Here is a 16466-nt window from a genome sequence, read left to right on the forward strand (position 1 = left end):
TGGGTCATGGCATGTGCTCATGCTTTCCGTAGTAAATGCACTTGTATCATAATGCTGCATTTTAATTACAGCAGGGCTACATTAGGTCCTAATTGCCTTTTCTCACTTCTCCCTCTCTCTGTGTTTCTGCAGCATGCCAGTGTAACGGCCACAGTGCGTGTGTGAATGAGAGTGTATGTGAGAGATGTGAGGATCTCACCACTGGCAGACACTGTGAGAGCTGCATATCCGGTTACTATGGCGACCCCACTAATGGGGGCAGCTGTCAGCGTAAGTGACGGAGAAAAGGGTCAGCGATGGCACGGTGACCCACTGTGATTGTGACCTCAGTGGAGGCAGTGCACACAGCGGGCTTAAACTCTGTCTGTCTGTCTGTCTTTTGCAGCTTGTAAGTGTAACGGCCACGCCAGCTTGTGTAATTCAAACAACGGCAAGTGTTTCTGCACCACCAAGGGTATCAAAGGAGACCGCTGCAATCTGTGAGTGGACCGAGCACACAGAGCACACACAGCACACAACATTGCCATATTAAAGGAAAAGTTAATGAAATAACTCTAATGTTGCTAACAATGAAGTGAATAGCCACCAGATAGCATCATGCAGTGACGTCTACTTGCCATAGCATTACTAGCATTCATGATCAGTCCCATAAGCATGATTGGTCAAGCTGTTCCTGCTGAAAATGTCCAGGGGGCTTAGGCTGCTCTTACATTGCTGGGTTGAAGTCCAGTTTTTTTCTGTCTTAATGTGACACTGATCTGATTTTTTAGAGCTGTGTGGAGACACAAATATAATCTTCTTAAATCAATTCTGAGACACTTCATGTCCAGTTCATGGCCTTACAGCCTTATTAAGAACAATCAGATTTGTGTCAGGTTCGTTCATACTTAACAGATATGAGTCACACACAAATGTGAACCATAAGTGCGGAAAGAATGGAGCTGTGCAAGATTCATAATGCCAACATGGCCTTAGTTGCTTCATTTTACCTCACATTAGGGAGGCACTAGTATGAAACTTGTGGGCTGATGCCGATATCCAGTGATTTTAGTGTGCAGATCTTCCAATACACATACATACGTTTATAAAATGTAGAAATTAAGACATCTAACTGGATTAACATTACAGAGAATTGTACTGAGAATTGTACTGAGAATTGAATACAATGTAGATTTTTTGCACAGTAGCCCAGCATCGTCATCAAGTATCGGTTTGAAGCACTGGTTAATCTAAACATTTACATTTACCATACAGGAGCACTTTGTAGGTATTATTTTGGTAGTGGCTCATTCTCAGCACTACAGTGACACCAACGTGGTGGTGGTGTGTTAGTGTGTGTTGTGCTGGTACAAGTGGATTAGACAAAGCAAAGCTGCTGGAGTTTTTAAACACTTTCCTGTCATTGTCCACTCTGTTAGACACACCTACCTTATTGGTCCACCTTGTAGATGTAAAGTCAGAGACGATAGCTCATCTGCTGCTGCACAGTTTGTGTTGGTCATCCTCTAGTCCTTCATCAGTGGTCACAGGATGCTGCCCAGAGGATGCTGTTGGCTGGATCCAATCGTACCAGTGTAACACACACTAACAAGCCACCATTGTCGGTGTCACTGCAGTGCTGAAAATGATCCATCACCCAAATAATACCTCCTCTGTGGTGGTCCTGTGGTGGTCCTGACTATTAAAGAACAGGGTAAAAGGGGGCTAACAATGTATGCAGAGAAACAGATGAACTCCAGTCTGTAATTGTAGAACTACAAAGTGCACCTGTACAGTAAGTGGAGTTGATAAAATGGACAATGAGTGTAGAAAGTTTTAATGTTATGGCTGTTCAGAGTATGTATGGCTTCCTACCACATATAGCTACTTTATTCACATAGTCCAGTGTAGCCTCAACAGTGCTTGACTCCTTAATCTGTTTATTCTTAGTGTTCCTACTTTTTAATTAGACACAGTTTCCATATTTCAACCTTTTTTCATCAACACGTTTGTTACTGATGTGTTCATTATTGAACAGTGGATGTTCTTTCATATACCAGATTGGTTCAAGAGCTGGAGCTATGAAAACGCAACTGTGTGAAACTCATTATGGGGAAACTCTCAAAACTCCTAATGACAGCTAAAATAACAGTGCCTTGACAGGTTTAGTGTAGTTTGACCCAGAGTCCCAGCCCAGGAAAGAACCTTTTTTTTTTCTTTTTTCCTGAGAATGCCATCTCTTAAACTCATTTCATTTTCCTTTCACTGACATGAAATTCCATTGGAATATGCCTTACGTATGGAAGTTATGCTCACATACACTTAACTTTTCCCCCACTCTCTTTTCGACGATCTTTTTGTTTCTCTCACACTTTCTTGTTATTTCTCAGTTTCTATACATCAGCCCTGCAGATAATTATTCTCTACTACTTTAGACATTTTATTTCCCTGACATATTAATTATCTTTGTCTTTGTCTTCCCACAACCCCATCCCCTCCCTCTTTCTCAGGTGTGAAGTGGAGAATCGTTACCAGGGCAACCCTCTAAGAGGAACCTGTTATTGTGAGTGAAGCAGTACAGGAGTAATCACACAAAAGTGGGAGAAGGAGTGCTGTAGGCTCAGCGCAGACAAACTCCAGTCATTTAGTAATTTTCTCAACTGCCCATCTCAGCCTTATCTTCCGTTTGCAGTGAAGTAAATGTGGGTCACTTCAGGTCAGAGAGTGCTGCAGAGGTTGGTACTGGGCTTCCTCAGGCTGGTCTTTTGTTGTTGAGACGGGTTAATCTTACTGGAGTTAGAAGGTGAAAGAAGCATCGGCTGATCTGCTACTACAGTGGAGGAGGGGTCACTGATCATGTCCTGCCACACAGCGCACACACAGCTCAGTTGTGGGGGGCCAAAGGGGTCGGGGCTGAGCTGGGATAAGACTGACAAGACTGAGGAGAGGAACAGAGTGTGTGTGTCAGTGAATTTAATGAAGGCTTCGAGTTTGAAGTAAATTCTGTCTTGGTGCTTTTTTTGTACCTATTCTACTTTCACATGTATGACATGTAAAATTAAAAAGTATACTTTATTTCATCCAGTAAAGCTATCAGTGACCGGCTGTCTTTCTCCCATACAGACACACTGCTGATAGACTACCAGTTCACCTTCAGCCTGTCTCAGGAGGATGACCGATACTACACCGCTATCAACTTTGTGGCCACACCGGATGAGGTTAGCTGGAAAAACTAGCCTGAAGAGGCATAAATGATCACTTTGTGTTAGTCAACCTAGATACTTTAGACTGGTTTGCTCTTTTGTTTATTTTAAAACGTACTATCTCTCAATTTCCTTCCCAGTGAATGTAAGCAAAGTTTCTAATGAAATCTAAGGAATAGACTAGTTTAATTGTCCTATATTTGTCACAAAGCGTAAAGCTTCTCATTTTTGACCCTTTATCCAGTAGACACACGATACAATACATGATTTAATACAACTTGAACACATTTTGATCTTAAGTCTTATGCATACTTTCTTAAATTGTCATTGTAATACAAATAGTGGAGTTACATATGAATTTATTTCCAAATTTTGCTATAAAACCTTATTAAATATCCCCAACAAGTATTTTTCTGGAGCTGTTAAGGTCTTGGTATAGGTGTATCTTCTTCAGTCTTACTGGAAAAGCATCCCAAGTGGCTTCACCTGAAGCTGTTTGAGAGAGCAAGCGTCTGTAAAGCTGCATCAGTGCAAAGGGAGGCTACGAAGAATTGAAAATATAAGATAGCTTTGATTGTTTTGGTCACTGCATAATTCCATACACAGCCAGGGAAAAAACTGGTTCTGTACAGGTAGATTCTTCTCCCTGAGGAGACAAACAGTGTTGTATCTTCAGGGTCTGTAAGGTCCAGTTGTGTCCCTTAAATAAGTTTTAAATGTGTACTATAATATAATAAATAAGACTTATGGTGTATGTTTGTCAGAAAAGGTATTGAAGTGTATTAGCGCGTCAAGAGGTATGATTTTAAGTTTTTTTGTATACCTTTATAGCAAAATCGAGATTTGGACATGATCATTAATGCCTCCAAGAACTTTAATCTCAACATCACCTGGGCAACCAGCTTTGCAGGTATGAGATCCTCAAACACTGTTATTGTACACAAGACATTTAGTGTGTGTTTGTGCTGTGTTTGAAGTTTATAGCTTCTTTCTCCTTTGTTCTTTCTCTCCTCGCTTTCACTCCCAGCTGGTACTCAGTCTGGAGAGGAGATCCCCATCGTCTCTTCTAGCAACATTAAAGAGTTCAAGGACAGTTTCTCCAACGAGAAGTTTGATTTCCGTAGCAACGTCAACATCACCTTCTTTGTTTACGTCAGCAACTTCACCTGGCCGATTAAAATTCAAGTATGTTTTAGCCACAAGCGTTTTTCCTTGTGACATCTGTAACGTAACCATGACCTGGGTTTGAATCTCATCAGTACATGTGTACACTCACACATACAGCAAACTGCTTCTCACTGCTACATAATACAAGAAGTTCTCTCTCTCTCTCTCTCTCTCTCTCTCTCTCTCTCTCTCTCTCTCTCAGTAAAAAGATTGTCATAAACATGCTTTCGTTTTTATTTCACTAATACTGGGCTTTTGCCACAACACACGTCTATATATCCACATAGATTTGCTGTGATGTTCCCTTACATGCATCTTTCATAACAGAAATGTGTGACGGAGGGACAATCAGTTGGTGGTTGTTGTGCTCTGATGTATAAGGTTCATTTACCTACCAGTGCTCTGCCCACAAATATGTTCTTTGGTAGCAGCTTTTTGAGGTTGGATGAGCTTCACAGAGCATTGGCAAACATTCCATAGAACCTACACACACACAGCCTGGGTTTAACATGAAATTTTATTAGCCAAACCAGATTCTTGATGATGATTACAAGTAATACTGCGCTGCTATGAGGAGAGATTTGGCAATGGTTTAATGGACACACACATTCTCACGTATTGAACACACATGTACATGTCAGTCTCATGCTCTCTCCTCTCTCCTCTCTTTCATTCACTCTCTTTTACTCTCTCTCTCTTTCACTTTCTCTTTCGGGAAATCTTATCCTGTGTTTTGCGTTCTCGCTTTCTCTCTCTCCAACTCTGTCTCACACTGTCTCCTCTTCCCTTTCTCTCTCTCTCTCTCTCTCTCTCTCAATCTCACACTTTCACTCTTTCTCAGTCTTGCACTCTGCTCACCTTGCGCCCACTGTCCTATTCCCCTCCTGCTCTCTCACTCTTTTTTTCTTTTCCCCCTTTTCTCCACATCTCCTGCATGAGCAGGCAGTAGTCTGGTCTGGAAGTGATTTGGCTGAGCTTTCATTTCCCTCCCTCCTTCCCTTCCTTTCCCTTCTCCTCTCCTCCCCTACGTCTCGGAGGCCAGTGTAGCCCCGCTGCGCTGGGGCTGGGTAAAATCAGGATGTATGTTTGGTCACCCGCGCACCGAAAGGCCACGTTCTCTCTTCAGCTCATGGAGTAAAGTTAGCTTTGAGAACCTAAAAGGTTTCATCTCTTTGTCCCCGGATGTCTGCCTGAAGTCTGGATACCGCGTCCCGTCTCGGGAGGAGAGAGAGTGTGTGCGGATGAGCGAGGGATTGAGAAAGAGGCTGAAGAGTCAGTGGGGAGGTGAGCTGGTGGAGGACAGTGGAGCTGTTGTTGGATTGAGGGGGAAACGGGGGGCGCTGCTTTCTGAAAGCAACACGAGAGCGTGTGCTTCTGTATGGGGCCTTTAGAAAACTCCAGTGTTTAAAAGGTGCTCAGCAAATATGGAGGGAGCTAGAGTGTCAAATGGAATGTTAAGTTAAAACATATGGTTCTTTGAGGGAGAGCGAAAGTGACGGAGAGAGAGAGAGAGAGAATGGAGGGTGAGGGAAAAGGGAGATGGCACAGAAAGGGAGATCTGAAAGTTGAAGAAGGGTTTCATCTCCGTCTGCAGCAGCAGGATTCCAGCCTTCTGTTTCCTCCTCTGCTTTTCTTTGCGTGTGGTCAAAGGCTCTGTGCCGTCTGTGTAGCTTTTGGCCAGCGGCTTGGAAGCGTGTGCACAAAGTTTCCCCCCCCCCCTTCACATGTGCTGTTTTTGCAGGCTGTTGATGTATGCACGCATGTGAGGGAGGGAGGTAGGGGTGAGAGAGAAAGAAAGGCTTTCTCCCTCTCTGTTAGCCACTGTTGTTTTCTTCTGCTGCTAACACACGTACCAGCAGTGTGAAGGAAGAGAGGAAGGCTATTTACTGTCAAAGGGAACATTTGAATTTGGGTTATTTGCACAACTCTCTCTCCCTGGTAGCAAAATCAGCCTTTTTCCTGATTTCAGAGGAAGCAAAGTATGAGAGCGGAGGTGACACTTTCTCAGGGTTACAGCTGCTGCAGTGCTTTAGCATTCCAGCTTTATTTTAATCTAGAATGTTGGAATAGATGAAGCTGTGTTGCGCCAAGTTTTTTCCAGTCCTGGTTTTGTCCTACTGATCTGGCAGACTAAATGTTTTTTCTTTTCTCTTACCATTTCATCATTTGGCTCACTTATTGGCCTCTTCCTTGAATCACTCCCCCTTTGAAAGCTGTTTAGGGGGATTTTGTTTTCTTTTCTTCAGCGTGATTTGGCAAGTGACTTGTCATTCTTGCATTATTCTAGCTGTGAAAACGGTCATCAAAGTGTAGCCTTGTTTTGACTTCTTCCTGCCAGACTAGTTGGCTTATCATGAAGTTTTTACATTGCACTGGCAGATTTCACAGTAAAAGTCTTTTGGGAATGCAAGTGGCGTATGCTCTCTTCCTAAATTTGATGTAAAAACTATTTATTTATAAATGCCTGGGCAATTGGCCTGTGGTCCAGTAGTCCGGTAAGACTGTGCCTCATAATGTTTGCATGGCCTCACATAGTTTCAAACAGGCATAGTTTGTAGTGTGATGGTAGTGAGTAGGAATTTTGAGGCCTAGTATCTATCTATCTATCCACACATTTTATTTATATATATATATATATATATATATATATATATATATATATATATATATATATTTATTTATTTGTATATTTGTATATTTTACATATATATATATATATATATATATATATATATATATATATATAACATTTCTGTAATAAATTACATGCATGTAAATAACACAATTTCTATTACTGCAAAGTAGCAGGCACTGCCTTATATAAAATAGAGATTGCATTTCCTGTTGATTTCTTCCTGTTATAGTAGAGAGTTTAAGTCGTTTACAAATAACTTTAACATGCTCCTTTTGAAGGGAAATTTCACAGATTGTTCAAAATTTCTTCATAATTCAGTCATTAAGAGTGGTTTGATGTGAATTGCTCTGTTCTAGAGAATTTTTTTTTGCGACAGTGTTCTAAAGAACCAGATGTCAGGAGAGTTTAAAGCTTCTCAAAGCTACCTCACAGAAAATATTTACATGAAATTGTTATGAATTCACCACCTAATGCTTAAAGCAATGTTTTATGATAGTTTTGGGTTAAGTGTTTGGCTAAAAATGTTTTGTTTTTTTACTTATTTATTTTATTTTCATTATATGGCAGTATTGTTCCCAAAGATAGCTTATTTTTTCAATTATCAACATGACATAAAAGCTCAGATGTTAGTTCACTGGTCATTTTGGAGAGCAAATGAAATGTATATTTGCCGTATTTGTAGTGTAGACATGGTGAGCCCTGGTTCATGTCACAGCACAGTAACGCAGTCTCAGTCTGTATGTTTCTCTAAAGTTAACCATTGCACATCAAACCACTCTCACTGTTCACATTTGAGTGATTCAATTAGGCAGAAATGTAGAAAATTGCTTTTGAAGTGCTACAATAAAAAAATAGCTACATTTTTTTTTAAACTTAGTGGTTTTTTTTAAAGAAAAATAAGCCCTCTGTAGCACATTTCAGTTTCAAGTCACATTAAAGTCAACATGAATCAGAAATCAAACACATTTTCCTTTCCTTACTGTGAGGTATTTGAGTGAAGCGCTGTATCGTATCATGCTTAATATGGCCAGGGCCTTGAGCTAAATATGTATTAAAAAAAACAAAAGATCAGTTTTTATTTTAGGTTGAATTTAAAATGTACATACAAAAATATTAACTGTATACAAAATATTAGCTGTAATTTAGTTTCAATGCTCTCCACATTTTGTAGTTTCCATGAAAGGCTGCAAGTGAGAAAGCTTGAGAAGAGACTGTAGGGCAGTATTTGACATCTTTGTACATTTTGTTCCTGTCTAGAACTTTTGTTTCCAGAAGTTAACCTGATACTTTGTTTTGGCAGTGTTGTTTGAGCGTAAGCAATTCGGGGTGAATTCAAATAACTCCCGAGTGGAATGGATTTAAAATGCATTCGACTCTCAATCCACTTGAGCCACTAGTCATCAGAATAGTGCTATAAAATGTTTTACTACAGAGAGAAAACAATAACAAACTGATGAGAATTGCCTCATTTGAATTAGTAACACGTCCACAGTGAAGAGTTTATTTCTCTGCAGAGTCAGTTTTTCCTCCAGAGAACTCCACATTGCATTTCCACAAGGTGTTCTGCAGTGACGCTGAAGCCAAAGAACACCAGCTCTGGTGCTTATCAGTGGAGTCATTAGCCTGAGAGCCTCACCTGAGCCTGGGTCAGAGGCAGTAGAGCCACTGAGTGGGTGCGGAGTCTGATTAATTACCTCTTTGTCCCTGATCAGCTTTTTTGTTTTTGCCCCAGCCTGCTGTGCCCACCCTCGGAGGTTCAGCTCTGGGGTGAAAGGGGGCATTTTTCATATGAGCTGTGTTAATGTGGGTTATGTTGTCACTGTTGGACTTTTTATGTTGTTTTTAATGAACTATTCAAGTATTAATATCAGTTATGGTCAGTCTGAACTGAGGTGTTCTATACGTATATGTGGATCATCATTTCTATTCTCTCTTTCTTTCTCTCTCTCTCGCTCTAATTTCTCTCTTTCTCTCTCTTCTTTTCTTTTTTCTCTTTTCTTTGATTTTTTTTTCTTTCATCTTTGTTTCCTTCCTCCTTAATCTAATTCCTTCTTTCTTTCGTTCTCTTGTTTTTCTTTCCTTCTCTTTTTGTTTCTTTCCCTCATTGTTTTTCTTGATTTTTTTTTTTCTTTTTTCTTTTTCTTTTTGATTTTTTTCTTTTTCTTTTCCTCATGTACTTTGTCTTATTGTGTTCTTTTTTTCTTATTTTCTCATTTACATGGTTTCTTTTTTCTTCTTACCTCTATTTATTTCCTTCTCTCTCTTGCTTTCTTTCTTTCTTTTTGTTTGTTTTCCCTTCTCTGTTTCTGCCTTTTGTTCTCTCATTTACTCTTTCCCTTTTCCCTCTTTACTTTTTTCTTTCCTTCTCTCTTTTTCTCTTTATTTTTTTCCTTCTCTGTTATTTCCTTCTCTCTTCTTTTTTTTGTTTCTTTTCATTTTGTTTGTTCTTTCTCGTGTTCAGGTTTCTTTTTTTTTTCTTTCCCATTTACTTGGTGTCTTTCATTCCATCTTACTCTCTTTTTCCTCTTTTTTTCTTTTTCCTTTCCTTCTCTCTTTTTCTCTTATTTTTTCCCCTTTCTTTTTCATTTTTCTCCTATTCATTATTGCATTTTCTTTCTTTCTTTCTTTTTCTTTCTTTCTCTCTCTCTCTCTCTCTCTCTCTCTCTCTCTCTCTCTCTCTCTCTCTCTGTCTTGTGGATGATAATCTCAGCTTTGTGAAGAATAATTAGTGCATGGCAGCAGGTCTGAACTGATCAGAGAGAGAGTGTGTGTGTTACTGTGTGTTTGGAGGACAGGGGGAGTAATATTTTCAGCAGGGGGCAGTGTTGGTCCAGTGTTGAAGAATGTAGGTAGTTCACACAAGCATGAACATGCAGCATGAAGCCCATCATTCCGTCCACTTTTTAACATGGAGCTCTCTGTCCTTCTCTTTCAGATTGCTTTCTCTCAGCACAGTAACTTCATGGATCTGGTACAGTTCTTTGTCACATTTTTCAGGTAAGAAACGGTGCTCCCTGATGAGTATGTGACGAATACCTTACTAAAAGCTAACAGTGTGCTGTGTGTATGCATCCATACATGCATTCCCTCAGTCATTAGAACGTATTTGGTTTGTGTGAGTTCTCATAAACCTAATATGGTATAGGTCTAATACACTAGTAATTATAGTAATCTTGCTGATGTAGAAATGACCCAAGACCAAGTATAGAAAGCATAGCAAAGAGAACACACACACCTTCTCTTTCCTCAGAAACACACCCTTTGTCTCTTCCACATATTGAAAACTGGGTTTGTTTTAGTCGTTAATGATTCAGCATTAGGAAAAGTAGGGCAGTCACTTAGATCACACTATGTATCCCATACAATAAACACACACACATAGTATGCTGTGGTTGGCCATGGTTCCCCATCATTAGTTCTGTCAGCTCAGGCACTATGATGAATTACACTGACTCTGCACTCTCTCAGCCTTGGTTGGTGTGTGCGTGTGTGTATGTGGGATGGGGTGTTAGCAGGGAGTGAATCCGTTTATTCAGCAGGCAAACTTCACTGTTTCTGCCCTTTTCATCTACACTTCTTTTACAGTGATGTCATTAGTGTTATGAAGGCTGCTGTCAAATTTATACTTTTATGAAAAGATGATTTGCTAAAGCAAAGAGTCATGATTCTTTTTTTTAAAGATTCAGACTTGGTACTTCAGGTGTATTTGATTGCTTCTGCTGCTACATATGAGAACACGTTGGGCAAGCATGTCTCATGCATGTGCCTCTCTGCCGTTTTGAGCGATGACTATGCCATTCATGTGAATCGTGTAGACTTGATGAGTTTTTAATTTTGGAAAGGGGCTCTGCTGCCAACAGAGGATTCCGAGGGGTAATTCCTCCTCTCCCCCAAACACAGCACAGCAGCAGTTCATTGCCTTTAATCAGCCACCCCACAGATATTTCATTCAGTATTTTCTTTCCCTTAATAGAAGATAAAGGAGGCTTGTTTTGTAAGTGGTAAGATTGCTTTCATTCATTTCAAATATGTCAAAATACCTGGAAAATGGAATATAATAATTAAACATATAATTAAATAAAAAACTAATAATTCCACAGTAAATACCCCTGAACATGCCAGAATTTCATGTTAAAATCACTATAATGTTCTCCTTGGACCGCTGCACCCCACTACAGGGGATTGGTTTCTAAGTTTAAAGGAACTGAAAGAGTACTAAATTTTTTTTTTTGCTACTTATGTGTTTTCATGTTTTCAGTGGTGACACTGAGGTGTTTAAAAACTCCAGCAGCACTGCTGTGTCTGATCCACTCAGACCAGCGCAACACACACTAACACACCACCACCACATCAGTGTCACTGCAGTGCTGAGAATGAGCCACCACCCAAATAATACCTGCTCTGTGAGGGTCCATGGGGGTCCTGACCACTGAAGGACAGGGTAAAAGGGGGCTAACAAAGTATGCAGAGAAACAGATGGACTACAGTCTGTAACTGTAGAACTACAAAGTGCACCTATATAGTAAGTGGAGTTGATAAAATGGACAGTGAGCGTAGAAACAAGGAGGTGGTCATAATGTTATGCCTGATCAGTGTGTGTGTAAAGTGTCGAATAATGTAACATGAAGTAGAATATGAGCCAGGGCAAACAAGAGTAGCAGATGTTGAGTAGTAGACCATTCTCAGCACAGCGTTGACTCTTAGATGGTAGTTGAAGGGTGTTTTGCACAAGAAGAATGAACATATCACACTGAACATATACTGACCACTTTACTTTCATTAGACAGTAGACCTTTATTAGACATATTAGATATATATTAGACACTTATTGGTACATGTTTTTCCATGCATAGTTTTTGTTAGTCTCCTTCATCTGTGGTCAGTTTCTGACTACAGGACCTCTGTGGGCTGTTTGTTTTCGGCTGCTGAACTGTTATCAACCCAGCAGGGGCACTGAAGTGTATAAAAACCCCAGCAACACTGCTGTACCTGATCCACTCATACCAGCACAACTGACACAACCATACCACTGCAGTGCACAGTGTCAGTGCTGTGAGAAGAATGATCCACTATCCAGATAACATCTGGTCACTAGTGGTCCTAATGTGGTCCCTTTTCCCTGCCAGACTGGGTAGAGGGGAGATGATAAAAGATGGGCAGGTGTCAGTAATTGTAAACCTTCAAAGTGCAACTATGTGGCAGGTGTATCTGATAAAATAATCAGTGGGTGCAGATGTAAAGTTGGTATACCTAAAAAAGCTCACAACAAATGTTCAATTATATTCCACAGTTAAAGTTTCTAAAAACAGAAAAGCAAATTGAATTGTTGGTACTTTGAGCTGTTTTTATGAAAGTATGCACTTCCACACATTTGTCTTACAACACTTTATGGTTAGCCTTTTTTTCCTGTCAGTCAACTGTTCCTTTCCTGTCAAAGCTCCAGTGATGCAAATGTGGCATGTGTAAAAGTTATGGCACATTTAGCAGGGTGTATTTTTTTTTATTATTATTATTTTTTTCAATATGTTAAACTTGGCCATTGAACAGAAATTGTGCTCAGAAAATGCCTTATTTAAGCATGTTCCCTTTGGTAGATGAATTTTCACTAATTAACAAAGTATGTAACTTGATCAGGGGTGTTAAAACTTTTGCACACAACTGTATTTCAGCTGGAGTCAGAAGTAGGGCTATTGAGACTCCTCTCCAAACCGTCAGTGTTGAAGCTCTGTTTACGTCGATAATGTCCGTTTTAATTACCCGGTGTAGTCGAAATGTTTTTCTACTCCTCTGGATAACTGGCTAGCTTTCCACTGCATTTATTATCTAGAATTTGACAATGGCATGCTGGCCAGTGAGCCATCCATCTGTCGAGAAACTAAACTTATTAAAGAACAACACAGCTGAGTTAAGTAATTGTAATAGTAATGATAAGATTCACAATTAAATATTTTTTTAATTTTTAAATTTCCTGTTAATTATTTTTCTTTTAATCAATAAAAACACACTTCAATAGCTTATTCTTATAGAATATTTGAGTTTTTAAGATGGTCTTCAATAGAATATTCAAAAATGAAAAAAAATCAATATTTGCAGTCCTGGTACTTAATGAACTAATATACTACCATCCAAATGCATGTTCATTCAGCTGAGTTGAGTGAATGTCACCCAAACACATGGGTAAAGGTTAGGTATTTCCTTAGGGCTGGAGAAAGTTGGAGAGCATAGTAGAGTTTGTGTGGAGAAATGTGGAGGGTTTGTATTAGTGATTCATCCTGGAGGAACATATCCAGTCTCTGGAGTAGAGCTCAGCTTATTGGTTTATTGATATCGCAGGCTGATGTTATCCCTTGGATGCTATGTTGAGTTTTAATGATTTTGATATTGGAATATAACTAGAGTGGAGGAGACTGATACATAGAGCCGTCTCAGCTATCCGAGCTATCCAAAAAACAAAGCAGACCACCATTTACAACAGCCACTGAAATGTGTTACTTTATTACATTATATCCAATTATTAAGTGACTGCACATTAATGTTTTTCTCTATGGTTAAACATTTTATCTAGAGAGAGAAACTTATTTTCCTGACCAGTTAGCATTATATGATGACTGGTATGTCAGTCTATTGCTATAGAACAAAATATTAGTGTTGTAGTACTCAAGTATTCAAATTATGGTCTCAGACAGGTCTCCTGATAAGGTGGACTCAACCAGCTGAGTGAATGGCCTCCTCCTGTAGGCATTGGTAACTGACCTGTAAATGGCCTTTTTATTATTGCTGTTGTTGTCATCTATCAACACCACATTCAAACAGAATAAAACAGCCCTCTTCTGTATGTTTCCGATAGAAGACTAAGCGAGCCTAGTTTTACTGGACCTTCATCAGCTGTGTGGGATTTGTCACACAAGTGTCTATGATACAGGAGTTAGGAAAGGGTATATTTTCATATGTCATTTGCTACTTTTACAGTTAGCACTTTGCAAAGTTACACCAATGTAACGTTAATTAACTTGACTTCAGTATCACAACACTGTTAAAAAATAGTAATAACAATGATAGTAATGATAAGTACAGTGTTCAGTAGTTGTTTAAGTAAATCAAATTACCTTATTTAAACAGTATGATTATACAGGACTCTTATCATAGCAGTGGCGATCTAGGCACTTTGCTACATAATCGTTTAAAAATTCATGACTAGAGATGGTCTAATCCAGTGCTGTTGTGAAGGTGCAGTAGTGGATAAATGTGTGTTCTCAATGGGATGGTTTAATAATTAATTTCTGACAGTCTGTCTACTGTCATGAATTAATTAATGAAGCCAGATTTAACTAGCTCTCCAAATAGGTCCGAAATATAATGACAGACTGTTACCCTTTAATAGCATATAACGCCTCCTGCTGCTGTGACGCTTGTGCATCCGTGTTTCAGTAATGGGCATCACTCAGTCAGTCAGTGACTCAGTAAGGGACATTGAAATGATATTTTCATTTAGTATTCAATCAATGTACGCGCTTTATTTTGAGTAGCCTAATGTTAAATTTAAGTATAAATAAATATCTTTTATCTCCACCATCATTTAAGGAAAGGACATAGAACGCAGAAGTGGACTAAGACTGCTTCATAATATTATTAATAAAATCTTAGTGTTTTATTCTGAAAAAATCTCAATCTCATCTTAGTCTCAACTCTGTCTCACCTGTGATGGTCTTGACTACAGCATTACCAAATAGTGGTGAATAGTTTGATCCAATTAGGACAGAAAAAGTTAAGTTCATTATTCATTTCATTATTCATTAAAAGTTACTTACACTTTGATAATCATTGGTTTTTCTCTAATATCTTTTTGTTCTCTCTTTTGATCCTTTTTGGAGATGTAAATTTTTTTCTGACCTCACGTTCTGTGTGTTTGCAGTTGTTTCCTGTCTCTGCTCTTGGTGGCGGCGGTCGTTTGGAAGATCAAGCAGAGCTGTTGGGCGTCACGGCGACGAGAGGTAGGGGCCATAGCGATGGCTGAGCTGCATTGTAGCATTTGACTTCACTTGTGTACAAGAGCTGTCACCCTTTTATTTATAAGATTCTGTTCGATTCTCTGTGCCATTAAGTTACAGTTATTTTGTCTGTCGGCACATAAAAGTGAAACCCACCTAACATGACACTCGACTGGAGTGCTTTCCAAAAATTGACATCCTGTCCTAGAAATTGTGAACAAGTGGAGTGCTAGAGAGGGTTATGAGAGTGAGAGTTAATGTGGTGCCCGTGTGCAGGCGGGCCAGAAAGCTCTTAGTGTTCCAAAAGTCTCTTTGAGAGGCTTATTTTAGCATCACAAAGACATTTTTGAGGGGTAATAAGAGCGTTCTCTTAAAGGTTAGAAGTGTGTTGCTTGTATGTAAACCCCTCTTCACTATCTGGCCCACTGAAGTGCTCTTATCCAGTAAAGAGTCATACAGGCAACGTGGTTTCTTCTGAAATGCCAGCACACATGCAGAGCAGAGTGTGGAAGATCTGCCCTCTGCTGACCTTTAATCTTTGCTAATGGGGTTCATGGAAGCCATGCATGGGAGGCTAATTTAGGATAGAATGGGCTTGACCGCTCTTAGTATGCACACGCAGGCATGCAGACCATTAAGAGAGGACGTAACATAACATGACATAGAACATAACCCAGTTTGCAGGGCAAGTACAGTATCTGGAACAGTGACGTGCGCTGGTTTAAGGATGTAAAGATAGAAAATTTGTTTTGATGGCCTATCTTCCGGATGGAGAACTGAACACTACAAAGTGAACACTGATGTCTGAACTGTAATTACATAAAAACTGACCTTTTCTCAAAGATTGTGAGAGACAGAGAGAGAGGGCTCTCTGCTGGTAATGGTAGAATGCAGTGAGAGTGGGAGGTGAAAGAATAATTATATGGATTTTTGCTGGTGGTGTTTGAGTTGACAGATTAAACTGTTCTCAGTGTATCAGGGTACCCTTGGGGATGCAGTGTGGCTTGACCCAGAAAAAGTGCGCAAATCTTGGCACAGATAAACTGAGCCTTTCCTTAATTTTGATAATGTTATTTTCTTTTTAATGTACTTAGTCTCATTAACAACAGCAAGAAATTAGGTCTCCCTGGTCTATTTCAATAGACAACATGGACGATATGGCAACAATATAGTATTTTTAAGAAATTGTATTTCATATGGTACACATAGTATCAATATTTTACATTGTGTTTTACACAATACATGAATTATCACGGTTCTTCTGAGATTTGAGACGTAGAAACAAAAACCACGAACAGCAACAACAAAAATCATTAGCAGAGCCACCATCAAAAACTGAGCACAGTTGTTTTTGAGTGTTTTGCATATTTCGCTGCACTACATCCAGATACCAGGCCTAATCTTGCTCTCTTTGTAATGAACCATTTGTCAGTGTTCTTTAAGTACTGACGAGCTCAGAAAAAGCTTGTTGTGACATAATTTATCACGATAATG

At 39.4% G+C, this 16466-nt stretch overlaps 1 protein-coding gene across 1 annotated transcript in view; it reads left to right on the forward strand.

The window, feature by feature from the left end:
* atrn (attractin) overlaps positions 1-16466 on the forward strand; it is an 80315-nt gene that overhangs the window by 40714 nt on the left and 23135 nt on the right. Inside the window, 8 exon segments of the mRNA XM_036573943.1 lie at positions 133-270; positions 386-479; positions 2490-2542; positions 3103-3197; positions 4014-4092; positions 4210-4367; positions 9920-9981; positions 14897-14975. Coding sequence (XP_036429836.1) covers positions 133-270; positions 386-479; positions 2490-2542; positions 3103-3197; positions 4014-4092; positions 4210-4367; positions 9920-9981; positions 14897-14975 — 758 coding nt within the window.

Source organism: Colossoma macropomum, unplaced genomic scaffold, assembly GCF_904425465.1.
Source record: "Colossoma macropomum unplaced genomic scaffold, Colossoma_macropomum, whole genome shotgun sequence".
NCBI classification, from domain to species: Eukaryota; Metazoa; Chordata; class Actinopteri; order Characiformes; family Serrasalmidae; genus Colossoma; species Colossoma macropomum.